The sequence below is a fragment of the Phyllostomus discolor genome, chromosome 6, assembly GCF_004126475.2.
Source record: "Phyllostomus discolor isolate MPI-MPIP mPhyDis1 chromosome 6, mPhyDis1.pri.v3, whole genome shotgun sequence".
Lineage (NCBI taxonomy): Eukaryota > Metazoa > Chordata > Mammalia > Chiroptera > Phyllostomidae > Phyllostomus > Phyllostomus discolor.
In genome coordinates this window covers 162925445-162938835 of record NC_040908.2, presented here as the reverse complement: position 1 = coordinate 162938835, position 13391 = coordinate 162925445, and the positions used below count along the sequence as shown (strand labels likewise).

At 57.4% G+C, this 13391-nt stretch overlaps 1 protein-coding gene across 1 annotated transcript in view; it reads right to left on the bottom strand.

The window, feature by feature from the left end:
* FADS2 (fatty acid desaturase 2) overlaps positions 1-12820 on the bottom strand; it is a 33145-nt gene extending 20325 nt beyond the window's left edge. Inside the window, exons 1-4 of the mRNA XM_028515644.2 lie at positions 12252-12820; positions 3442-3552; positions 1635-1832; positions 1407-1508 (exon numbers count right to left, since the gene is read on the bottom strand). Of these exons, the coding sequence (XP_028371445.1) occupies positions 1407-1508; positions 1635-1832; positions 3442-3552; positions 12252-12458 (618 nt within the window). The 5' untranslated portion in view covers positions 12459-12820. The remainder of the gene's footprint in view (positions 1-1406; positions 1509-1634; positions 1833-3441; positions 3553-12251) is intronic.
* Positions 12821-13391: the final 571 nt, after the last annotated feature.

Sequence of the window (13391 nt, the reverse complement as noted above, 5' to 3'; positions counted from 1 at the left end):
CTCTAATCTCTGAGCCCAAACACCATCTTCCTGTCATTCCAGAATTCTGATTTCCTAAGACAGTTTTCCCTGGAGGCCGACCCTATGTTCTGACCTTGTGTTCCACACGACACGAGAGCTGTGCTCCGGGGCCCTTCAAGGACCGAGGGCCATCAGGAGGGGAAAGCACCTCCCGGCCTGGCTGCTGCCCAGGATCTGGGGACAGGACACAGCCCCACACATTTGTCGATGCGTGGGGATAACATGGGCCGGGAGTGAAATGTTACTTTCCAACACCAACGAGGGGTTTGTCCAACAGAAAAGCATATGAAATGAAACAAAGCGCTCCACTATGAGCGCCCGCTCCCTTCACCCCTGAAACTCTGGAAAGAACCCAGGTTCTCAGACCGCCTCAGGCTCAGGGCCAGGCCAGCCACTTGCTGTAGAGCTGGTGACGGGTTCAGTGGGCGTTCCCCGCACCCCAACCAGATCTGGAGCCTGTAAGCCAAGGGCTTGCTTGCTGCATCTGGGTTACAGGTGAATTAAGTTAACCTGGACCTGGGGCTCCTCCCAAGCCGGGATGGGGACAGCAGGGAGGGTGGGAGTCTTCAGGACGCAGCCTTTCTCAGGAAGCAGCTGGAGGCTGAAGGGTACGGACTGGGGCAGAGGATGATCTGTTTCAGAGAGCGCGCTGGCAGGGGCTTATCTCCAAGACCAAGGAGATAACGCCACTCAGATCAGCACAAGGTCACCCACCCGCAAGTCCAGCTAGGGCTTTACAAACTTGCCACTTCCGCGGGCCCACCTCCTCCTCTGCAGGGTGGACAGAGCCGGGTTTTAAACACATCTCTTAAGTTTAAAACACACCTGGCCCTTTGGCTCAGCTGCTCATTGTACTGAGTGAGGTCCCCTTATCTAAAGACTTCTAGGAGGACAGTACCTCCTTGTCATCCCCCAAGCCTATCGGAGGCTGCTTATGATGAAGGACTCACGAAATGATGATAAATGACTCATAGCGGGAGAGGAGGAGACAGCTCACAGAAGCGCGAGTAAGGACCGTTCCAAGTGCTGCTGTGTGTTGCCGGGAAGGAGAAAGAGGCCACGAAGCAGCGAACAGCTCCCGTAGCCCAGAGAGAAAAACACTCCAGCTCATCAGGAGACTCTGCCCCCCTCCCGGCCCCACACTGAAGGGAATGCATTAGGTAAGCCCTTCGATAGGGCGCCAACGATGTAACCAGCCGAGCCAACAGGCGCAAGAGGCCTGTGCCCGTCTTCCTGGCGAGCCCACGGGTTCGCTGTGTCTGGTGAGAGAGGGAGTCAGGGCTGGGAAGGCTGGAGGAAAGGGGACCTGGTCTCAGAGTCGAGTGAGACAGAGCGTCACCAACTGCTAAGCGACGGGTCGGACGCCCAGGGCTGCTGAGCTTTACCTTTATGTGGCCAATGACGAACTTGTGGACGATGTGGTTCCACAGGGACTTCTTGTAGACAGAGAGGTGGCCGTAGTCGTGTTGCAGCCATCCTGCCTGGGCCTGGGGAGAGAGCGCCAGGTGCTTTGACAGCAGCCACGCCCGGGGCGGGGGGGGGGGGGGGGGCAGGCCTCCGTGAGCTGGGGGAGCCCGGGGCTTCGGGCGGCCGGCGAGGGGGCCACGCCTCACCTGAGAGGTAGCGAGGACAAAGGCCGTGAGGAGGGTCGGAATCCAGCCATTGCCGAAGTAAAGGACGATGAACCAGGCGATGCTCTCCATGACGATGATGTGGCCCAGGAGCAGGAGGAAGAACAGGTGGTTGGTCTTGAACAGGTTCATGTCCTCCGCAGTCTTCCTCAGGGCCCGGAAGTCCTCGATGATCTGGGACTGCGGAGCGAGAGCACAGGGAAGGTGTCAGCCACCAGCCACGGTGCACGACAACGGCGGTCATCACCACGTGCCGGCCTGGGCCTGGCACAGCCCCGGGGACTGTGCATTCATCCTCAGCCAGCTAGTTAAGTGGCAGAGAAAGGATTGGACTCCAAAGCTTGCATTTTGTGCAGCCGCGTCCTCAGCGGCATTATTCGCCATGGGCAGAGTCTGGTGGAACAAACCGGAGACCGCTGACAGATGCCTGCTTAAACAAAACGAGATCCGTCCGCACAGCGGACTGTTCCGCAGCCTTATAATAAAGGAAGGAGACGTTCACCCAGGCCACAACACGAGCGAGTCTCAAAGACGCTCCGCTCACTGCAGTGAAGCCAGACGCTAACAGACGAGCGCTCGGCTCATTCCACTCGTCTGAGCTACCTGGAACAGGCAGACAGACTCACAGACAGACCACAGGACGGCGCTCGCCACCGCCCAGGGCGGGGAGCCTGGAAGTTACTGTTTACGGGGGACAGTCTCGGTTTGGGAAGGTGAGAAAGTTCTGGAGATAAATGGATCTGGGGTGCCGATCAAGCAACAGCGTGAAGGCACTCAAAGTCACCGAACTGTACCCTTAAAAATGGTCAAAATGGTAAATTTTATCTTACGTTTATTTTACCCCCGCCCCCCTAAAAGCTTGTCATTTCCAATACCAGACACAGAGGTGGCCTTGGTCGGGGTACCCCATCGGGCCTTGAGGAGGCGGAGGTCAGGGAGGCACAAAACCAGAGCAAGACAAAGTCCCTTCCCCACCCCCCCACCCAAGCTGGGAGGGAGGCAGGAGAGGACTGGTGGGGTCAGGAGCAATGGAGGCGGAGCCCAGGATGGCTCTGAGGAAACAGGGGCGTGGCCGGGAGGCAGGGGCAGGGATGGGGGGAGGCGGTAGGTAGCGAGACCAGGGGCTGACTGCCTCTGCAGGACACACCCAGGGTCATTTGATAGGCAGACAGGGTGCCTGTGGGTGGAGGAGGCCAGGTCCAGCAGCCTGGGTGATAAGGGAAGACCCTGAAGAGTATCTCTGGCAACCACTTAAGTGGCAGTGAAAGCGGGGGGGGGGGACAGGGTGGGGGCTAGAGGAGCAGGGGCAGGGTGGGGGTGGGGAGCCTGTGGGCCTCTGGGGGCTGGGAAGAAGAGCTGCCTGGTAAGGGGTGGAGGATGAAGCCACCTATGACAGAGGCCAGGCAGAGGGCCCAGCTCCAGGAGGGAAAGATGAGCGGGGAGGAGCACATGTGGAGAGCCAGCAGGAGGGGAGGTGGGCCTCCGGAAGGCGGAGGGACAAGAGGGGACAACCCTCTGCCCAGCCTGGGCCCACTGCGGGCCCAGAGGTAGAGAGGCTGGGCATGAATCACTCCAAGTGGGGGGTCAGCCAGGGCCCGGGTGGGGTGGGGGGGCCTGTGGCTCCTACAGAGGCTCTGAGGCCTCCCTGACCCCAGTGGATGGGTGGTGGCTCCCCCCAGACTGGCATAAAGTCCCCCTGCCCCACACCCAGCACTCTGCACCTGCGGGTGGGGTCCTCATCTGCCTGCAGACCCTCCCTTCCCACCATCCTCGGTCTGGTCTGACTCACGTTCTTGCCCCGGTCCTGGCTGGGCTCCTCCGGAGCCAGCTCGCCAATCAGCAGGGGCTTCATGAACTTGCGCACGAAGTCAAGGTCCCGGTGGAAGGCAAGAAAGGCATCCTGGGGAGCAGGGGTAGGAGATGAGTGGGCACCGGGGCCTCAGCCTGCACCCCTCACCAGTAAACCTCTCTGTGCCTCCCACTCAGGCACCGCTGCGGCCTCCCCTGCGCTGGCCCCAAATGCTCTTTCAGGCCTCACCCAGGGCAGATGCGTCAGTGCCCAGCGCCCACCGAGGTGCCACCCGGGCCTCTGCCCCGAGGGAGCGCTGAGCTCGCGGAAGGTGAGCGCAGGACACATGGGCTGCCTCTGGGCGGGTCGGAACAATGCGCCAGTCGGAGCAATGCGCCCCTCCAGCGACAGACACAGGGCTCCCGCACCCGGCTGGGCAGGGCCAGGGAAGGACGTGAGCTTCCTCGCCTCCTCTGCTGGGTGCCTGGGACCCCGAGAGGCGGGGCCACCTGCAAACCCCCCTCACCCCCCGCCCCTGCATTCACTGTCTGTGAGAGGAATGAAGCTGAAGACTCTGCCGATGGCTGGAAAATGTGCTTAGGGACCACGTTAAACCAAAAACAAAATGCAGAATTAGGTCAAAGATTTCTGGGGGGGGCGGGGGGGGGAGCTTTTTCAAAATTTGAAAAAGTATAAAATTAATTATGAAAATTATAAAAATAGTGTTTAGGGAAGGCTCTATATTACAGGTGAAGGTGGTGGCCTTATGGCTCATTCTACTTTCGTTACTTTCCACATTTCCTCTCACGTTGCTGCGCTGCTTCTAAAACTGAAAAAAAAAATGTTGGCCATTTTCATCTTGTTCCTATTCCACAGTAATAACGTGCACAGTTTTGGCAAATTCAGTAAATAAAAGGACAGAACAGATTGGAAAATAAATGCCACCTGGGGAGTGACCACTGTCGCTGGTGCTTTAGCGTGTTTCCTTGCAGTTGTTTTTTTTCTAGACACATTCTGCACATTTCGTGCATTGTCTCGTGACAGACCCGCCTTGGTGATGAAGCGCCACCCGGTCCCTGCGGATGGGCTGCAGTGTGGAGTCCCCGCGGGGGACAGTGTCTGTCCTGCACAGAACCAAGCTCTGGGCCTTTGCTAGGGCAGAGGAGCAAGTCCAAAGGCATGGGAAACAACCAGGAAAATCAACAGGGTGGGGGGAAAGTGAGGGGGTGTGCGGGGAGAGGGGTATCTAGATTAAAAGACACAGAATAGAGGCCTGGCTGGCGTAGCTCAATGGATTGAGCATGGGCTGCGAACCAAAGTGTCGCAGGTTCGATTCCCAGTCAGGGCACATGCCTGGGTTGCAGGCTATGACCCCCAGCAACCGCACATTGATGTTTCTCTCTCTCTCTCTTTCTCCCTCCCTTCCCTCTCTGGGAGTAAATAAATAAAATCTTTTTAAAAAGAGAGAGAGAGAGAGAGAGAGAGAGACAGAATAGATGGGTGATAAGTAGATATAGTAGATATCAAACCTGTAATGTTTGATTTGAAAGACTCCCTGGGGGAGGGAGGTACCCAGCAGTTATACAAGACAATTTGGGGGGAGGGTGAATGAGAAAACTTGAATATGGAATGGATATCTGATCGTATTAAAGAATTATGCGCTGGCTGGTGTGGCTCAGAGAAGTGAGTGCCAGCCTGCGAACCAAGGGTTGCCAGTTCGATTCCCAGTCAGGGCACATGCCTGGGTTGTGAGTCTAGCTGTGCCCCCAGTAGGGGGCGTCGTACAAGAGGCAACCACACATTGATGTTTCTCTCCATCTTTCTCCTTCCCTTCCCCTCTCGCTGAAAATAAATACATAAATCTTTTTTAAAAAAAGAGTCATTATTGATTTCATTGAACTTGGTAAAGGTATGATGATGATGGTAGAGAACGTCCCGATTCTGAGGAGAAGATGGTGAAGAATTTAGGACTGAGATGGCATACCATCCAGTTTATTTTCCGATGATTCAGCAAAAGCAAGCTGCCTATGCCTAATGAGGGAGAAAGCAAATGTGGCAAAATGTTAAAAATCAGTGAATCTTGGTTGAAGCTATACAGGTGTTCGCTTATTTTTAACTGTTCTGTATGTTTGGACATTTTCACATTAAGGCAAAAGGGAAGCCGTGGGGACAGGCTGACGAGGCACACAAAGGTTTCTGCCTCGCCCCGCCCCCACCCCCACCCAAGCCCCTTCGGCGGTGATTGCCGGTCTTCTCCCACCTCCTCACTGCATCCCTGGCACCACGTCCTTCGCCCGGTCTCTGCTCTGTGTGTGTCTAGAACAGACTCACAAAGCAACACGTTGTGCAGAGGAAAACGGGGCCCAGGGTTTTTTTAACAAAGGTCTGTGCCCCCTCGCTGAGCAGGAAAGGGATGGTAGCAGGGTATCTGATTACGAGTATTTTCAGAGAGGAGACCGGCCGCTATTCCAGGGGCCCTGGGCAGGCAGCGAGGAGGCCTGGGATCCAGGACTGACCAGCTGTGCCCACTCCGGGCCAGCTGCCCGCAGCCAGCCTCCGCCTCCCCCACAAGCCAGCGAGGTCCCTCCCTGCTCCCAAGTCCCAAGGCCCTGGGAAAGGCCCAGCGTGGAAGCCGGGCCCAGAGTGCCGGCAGTGCTGCAGTGGGCAGAGCTGCCTCCCCAAGCCGGAGCCCAAAAGAGCCCTTTCATTGGTCCCGCTCACATCGGACCACAGCCTTTGAGCCTCGAACAGGAAGTTCTTGATAAAGGCAGCTTCCTGGGGAGCAACTGCCTGGTCGGACAATTCAATGGTTACTCTCCACTCTTTCGACTTTTCGGGGAGAGGTAGAACTCAGTGCAGCGGTCTGCAAGTGTGCTCTCCCCACGTCCAGCTCCCCCCGCCCCCACCAGGTCCAGGTCATGCCTCCAGGCCGGGGACCTGGTGGAGCTCTCAGGGGGCCAGGCCAGTAGCAAATGCAGGTTTCCCTGACCCAGGGGCTGTCTCCCCACATGCCTGCTGCCTCCTGCCAGCTTAGAAAGCTGAGCGTTGCTGGGTCTGGCAGCTTTCTGAGCAGGCCTGGTGGGGACCCACAGCAGACCGTGGCTCAGCTCTTCCCCTCTGCCTGGAGACCCGTCCTCACTGCGTCCTGTGGTCAGCTGCGTTGGGATGCACCTCAGAAAGGCTTTTCCCAGCCACCTTACGGGAAGCAGCCACCCTCCACACTTTCTCCTAGACACGTTTCAGCTTATTCACAAGTTATCAAGATCACAGGCTATAGTATGTGTAGACACTCCTCGACTTACGATGGGGGTTATGTCCCAATAAACCACCACAGGCTGAAAATACCGGAAGTCGAAGATGCACTTACTACACCTAACCTACTGATCAGAGCTTAGCCCTGCCCACCTCAAACGTGCTCAGAACGCACAGGGGCCCACCGCGGGGCACAAGCATCTCGCACAAAGCCATCGATGCGTCCATAAAGTGTTCGACACCTCACGCAACTTGCGTTATGCATGTCACTTCCAAAGCACCGAAGATTTATAAAGTCAATACATCTTCAGTATTGACTTCAGCACCACTCATTGGGGAGCACCTATGCTCATGTTTTATTTATTTACTTTCAGAGAGAGGGGAAGGGAGGGAGGGAGAGAGGGAGAGAAACATCGATTGTCTCTTGCACACACCCTCAACCGGGGGCCTCGCCCGCAACCCAGGAATGTGTCCCGGCTGGGAATCGAACCAGCAACCTTTGGTTTTGCAGGACGATGCCCAACCCACTGAGCCACATCGGTCAGGGCTGTGCTCACTTCTTGTTGTATTTTTTTTTTAGTTTTATTATGCACTTGATTAAAAGTCTAAACATAAACAGCCCCCTCTCAATCCTCCCCCAGTAAGAAGGGTGTTCACATCTTTCTTAAGGTAGATCTTGCCATTTTCTACAGTATGCCAAATTGGTTTGTAGACCCACTTCTCGCTGCTTCTCAAATATTTGTATCCCAGCTACAAAAGTGGTGCTGCAAAGGGTATAGAAAAATGAATGAGATGTTCTTGCTCTTGTGGTAGTGCAGACAGTTAAGCTAGCTGAGCACTGCGAGGATACACAGTGGAGGACGGTGCCTGATTAAGGAAGGGGATGTCTGATACCTGTAACAAATAGCTGAATTATTTGCTGTAATTAACACCTACCCTAAAACAACTAGTGTGTAAGGACACGGGCCCATGAACCCGTGAGACTGCATGCGCCAGGCAATTGCTTATACTTGTTTCCAGAAGGCACGTATTTTCTGCACCCTTCCTTAATAACTAAAAGCAAAGGACAGCAGAACCTATTGCCTGTCTCCATGAGAATACCAGCCCTGGCTGGTGTGGTTCAGTGGATTGAGCGCCAGCCTGCAAACCAAAGGTAGCTGATTCGATTCCCAGTCAGGGCACCTGCCTGGATTGCAGGCCAGGTCCCCAGCAGGGGGCGTGCAAGAGGCAACCACCCATTGATGTTTCTCTACCCCTCTCTCTCCCTTCCCGTCTCTAAAAATAAATAAATACAATCTTAAAAAAGAAAAACAATACAAGCTCCACAAGGGAAGGCCATGCCCACACTGTTGGCCACAATAACCGCAAAGGCTTACAACCCAACCCAACGGGAGGGTCACAGTAACTGCGGGGACCCGGGACCCCCTGGCTGTGCGCCTCCTGGTCCCAGGAGACCATGGCACTCTGCAATCATGTTCAGACTCTTCTGCCATTTTGCAGAACTCGGCTCATCCTTTTGGAACGGGGAACTCCTCACCGTCCCCAGCTCTTACACACTGGTGGTTGGCAGAAGGGCCGCATGCTGAGGTTGTGTGGGCCAGCCACTGAGCCACGGGCTTTATGCACACAAGCCACTAATCTTCCCCGAGTTCTGAGATGGGTCCTGTTTTAGGGAGAATGATGAGAAGAGACCGAGGGAGACAGAGCTACCTGCCCCCAATCACACTCCAGGTATGCCTAGACTCCCTGGTTTCCCACTCTTAATACAGAGTCCTCAGTCACACTGAGCCTCCTCTTCCCTGAGAGCTGACTGCAGCGTCTCCCCCTCCAAAGGGTCACACGTGTGCTGCACACCCGTGGAGAAGTTTCCCAACGGCTACAGAAGTGACTGTTGGCGGCAGGGCCAAGACGGGGACAACCCAGGTTGGAATTTGAAATACTTGGAACCAGGTTCAAACCAGGTTCGTCCAACGGGAAAGGAAGCCTAACACTTTCCAGGAACAGCCCACAGGCACAGGTGCAGAGAAAGGAGTAGCAGACGGGTTGGAAGAGCAGCGAGGAGTGTGTTCCCGGTAGAGCGTGCCGCCAGCGCGGGTAAGGAGGCCAGGCCGCTGGAGGGAGGGCCACAACACCCCGATTCTCAACCGGAAGACGTGTGGATGTCACACTGCCTGGCCTTCACAGTTCTTGCTCCTGCCACCGCCTGGCTGGCTCCGAGGCCAGCCAGCTTCCGCAAGAGGACATACTCCCTGCTGCAGCCCCATCCAGGCAGAGCTCACAGCTCCTCCCCCCGCACTGAGCAGCAGGTGCCTCCATCTGCTTCTGGCCGAGTCCACCCTCTCTGCAGAGCAAGACTGGACTGTAACCCAGCTTCGCACATCCGGGCGTGGAGCCCGGGACTCAGAAGTGCGGGAGGAGCCAACACGGGGCATACAGGGCTGTTGTGGGCAGCAGCCCTGGGAACCAGGACTCTGCAACACGTGCTTAGAGAGGGAGAAGCAGAGGGACCCTGGGTTCTCAGCTGGAGACAGGGGTGCTGACTTCGTTCCCAAAGCAAGCTGAGGGGCAGGCAGGGCAGGGAGCCTCTTATGCCGCGTCCCCTCTAAAGGAATGATGCAACGGAGGCGGGTGGGGACAGTGGTCTGTGCCCAAAGAGATCTTGGCAAGTGTCCCCGATGCCAGGTGCATGCACAGCCATGGGCGAGGGGCTGTGGGGGCGTGGGGGGGGACGGGAAGGGTATGGCCGCACAGGAAGTAGGCCCCAGGCAGGCTACCTGGGCAAGATGGGATTCCAGAGGAGAAGCAGGACTCCCGCTTCCCTGGAGTCTGCATAAAACACCAGGAATTCCGGGCTAGGTATGGGGTCTTCCCTGAGGCTGTAGCCAGCAGGATGGGGGCTCCTACCCAGATCTAGCTGAGCGGCTGCGGCTGCCCTCCAGGCACAACCAGAGGAGGGTTTTCTGTGGCAGTGACTGTGTTTTCCTCTTAAAAAACGGGGCCCCTTAGGTTCTCCTTCTTCACACTTTTTTTCTGGTTTGCTGAGCTCCCCGCTGGGCATGCTGGGCACACACACAAGGTAAGGACCCCTCACGCCTGCAGAGCACTCTGAAGTTCAAACAGTGACCTCACACACAGCCCACTGAGCCTGATAATAAATAGCCTTCCCGTTTCATAGATCGGGAAAGGGAAGGTCAAGGTAAGTATCTTGCCTGAAGATTCACATTCAGGCCCTCAAACCCCTGTCCTCTGCCTCAACTGAGGCCCTCTTGCCCCGTCTGGAGGACAGGGATCCCTTCCAGTTTCCATCTGTTGCCTTTTCACAAGGGCAGTGTGGGAGCAACGTAAGAGATAGAATGAATCCTGACTGCTCCTCTGCTTCTCTGGGTTCTGAGAGGGGCCAGGGCAGAAAAGTGCTGGACAAGGGGGATGGGTGGCGCTGGGACCGAGAGGCAGAGGGTCCACATTCACGCCCCAGCTTGAGAGGAAGGAGGGAAGCAAACCCAGCCGATGTGTGTGGGTGGATTACTCATCTTTGTGCCCAGGGCCCAGCTCTGAGCCATGGAAGGCACTGAATACATGTGACGAAATTGTAGTTGAGGATTAAAAGTCCCCAGAGCAGAAAGCCCTGCAGTGATGGGACTGGGCCAAGAAAAGAACAGACACCCTTGGGGCCCGGGTGAGGGTCCCTCTTGCCCACAGCAAAGCAAGACGGGGAGAGGTGCCGGAGGACCAGAGGGAGAGAGGTCAGAGATGAAGTAGGGAGGGCTCTGGGATGGCAGGTTGTGAGTTTAGGCCCGGGGGCTTCTGCTGGAGCAGGTTTTTAAACCTAAGAGCAGCGAGCAGTCAGAGCCGGATGCTTTGAGCTGATCCCAGCCTCGGGGAAACGACTCCATAAGTATGAATGTGGTTTGTAAGCTCAAAAAATTAAGCAACTTTTATTCTGACAGGCAAGGCCAAGAAGTTCTAACTTCTTTCTCGTTTCCTCAGTTGTTTTCTTTCTTACTTTTTAATCCGAGGATACGTTTATTGGTTTCACAGAGAGAGAGAAACATCTGTGTGCGAGAGACACGTGTGTCTGCATACACCCGGGCGGAGAGGACCAGGGATCGGACGCGAAGCCTTTGGTGCCCTGGACAATGCTCCAACTGGCGGAGCCACCTGGCCAGGACGAGAAGTTCTAACTTCTGCAAAAGGCCCAAATGGCCATTGCCTTTGCCCTTCACTAGGTCATCCTTCTGGGGAAGAGGAAGTACTGAGGTCTGGCATCTCTTCTTCAGAAACAGGAAAATTCCCTACTGAGAGCTGCATGGTCCAAGGAGAGCTCCCTGGACTTTCAGCCTTTCGTGAGGATCTGACTGCATGCTGCTGGGCCCCCGGCAGTGCACTGAAGTGCTGCTGCAGGGGAGGCCACCTCTGCGTGCTGATCGGTCCCTCCCCAAACTTGCTGGGTCCATAATACTGTCGCTCCCCTAACTCTGAGGAAGAAGCCGGTCCATGCTCCAAGGGGCAAAGCACCGGCTCAACAGCCTAAAACCAAAACTCTCTGGATTCCTAGCCTGTTTCTGCCTCTTCTCTTCAAGTCCCCTTCCCATACTTCCCATGGCAAAGGGGGGTGGGGTGGTGAAGGGGGGGTGCGGTAAATATCCAGTTGCCCCCTCCACCATTACACTACATCCCTAGTTAGCACATTTCACGCCCGGAAAGTCTGACCTTAGAAGGAAGTAAGCTTCTGGGATAGGGGTTGGGCAAGAGGGAAGAGCATTCCTCGCTGTATGTAAAACAGAGGACCATTGAGTTGAACGCCCCAGAGTAACCTCGGGCACAGCTGAACCTGTTGCCAAACCGGCCTAGAGCTGCTAAAATCCACGCGGCTCACGACGACACTCAACCTGGGTTTTGCAAACTCCTGCCCTTTGTCCTTTTCACCAAGTCCCCAAGAAGGCCAATCCTTGGGGTGAGGTGGGTCCTGGGAGTCTTTGAGAGCGTGGGAACAGGAGTTCCCAGGCGGTCTCTCCGAGGGAGCCATTGCGGACCTCCTTAGGCCAGACTCCACGCAGGAGCAAGCTCGGGCCGGGAACGAGTCTTCCTTCCCCGCCCCCTAGCCTGGCTGGAGAATGAGGGACGCCCTCCGGGTCCCACACCTGGCTCCTCTCCTGCTCGGTTCCGCACCGCCCGGGGCGGCCATCTTCCACGCTGGGGGCGCCAAAGCCCTGGTGCCAGAGCGCCCCCTTTAGGGCGTCCCTGGCTCCGGGGAGCCCAGTGCAGGAAGCGGACGCGTGGGTCCCAGTGCGCGCGGTAGATCCTGCACGATTCTCCACCGCTCGGATCTTCACCGCGGCGCAGCTTCCCGGGGTCCCTATCCGACCCCCACAGCAGGTTGGCCCACCTGTCCCATGGGACAAAGATTCAGAGAGGAGGGATGAGCGCAGCAGACACACCGTCCCTTCTGGGCGCCCCCAAGCTCCATTTAGCCGTGGAGGTTTGGCGCCCTGAGACCCAGGACCCCTGACGCCCGCCTTCGGTAGAGAATGGTGGCGGGAGAGCTCCCAGACCCTTACCGTGGCATCTTCCCCCGCGTAGTGCCCGATGACCCGCTGGCCTCCCGGGTGCCGGATGGACCATTTGGTGATGTTGTAGACCTTGCGGTCGATGACGAGCCACCTGTCGGTGCGCAGGTTGTGCTTCTGAATCTCCTCCCAGCTGAAGGTGGGCATCGGCGCCTCGCGCTCAGTGGCCCCCTCGCCCTGGTTCCCCCCCTTCCCCATGCTGCCTACCGACCGGGATCCCCCGTGTATTGCAGCCAACCGGCGCCGGTGGCCCGAGTGTTCGGCCGGGCACTCCTCGCTTTCGGCTTTTGTCTTCTATCCCTCCTCCCACTGCGCCCCCTCCCCCAACCTCCTTTACTTTGCTTGGGAGTGTGCTGCCAAATATCCCTCGGAATATCCCTGGCTTCCCAGTGCCCCCAAGCAGTCCCCTTCCTCCGCCCCGCCCTCCACCCGCCAGCCCGCGATGGACTTTTGCCACCAGTAAAAACTCTCGGGTGTTCAGAGACTCGACGCCTCCTCTGCCCGCCCCTCTGGCTCCCCCCGTCCGGGGCTCCGCATCCTCCCGCGTTCCCCGCCGCCCGGGTTTCCACAGTGATCAGCAGAGCGCCTGCACCAATCCGAGCGCGTCGCCCCGCCTGCCATTGGCCCAGGAGGATCTTTCGAAGGCCAGCGGGCTGGAGCAGCGGTCCCTGGCTCCCCCGCCCGCCAGGCCGCGCGGAGTCGAGCCCTGCCTCAAGGCCGGCTACGTGTCCGACCTTCTCCCTCCCCCCAGCCTCCGCCCGGGGCTCAGGAGGAGATCCCAGAGGCGCTGGGAGGGCAAGCGGAGGCGGCAGCCAGGCTCCGCGCGCTCCGGAGCGCGCGCGCACTCGTCCCGCGCTCCCTGAGTTTGCACCTGATGCCTCACAAAGAGGGCTCCGGCCGGCAGGCGGGTGCGTGGCGCGGAGCCTCCCAGCTGGCGAGCTGCACTTCGGCGCTGGCTTGGCTAGGCGACGGCCTCACCAGCGTACTGGAATCCGGACTCCAGTATCTCCACACTGACTGAGCTTTCCACATTGGCGCCTTTCTGCACCCTCCCTGGAGGAATGAGCCGTCCTCGGGCTCGTCCAGGGCCCTGAACCCTTTAATCAGACGATCTTAGAAAAGAATCGCGGA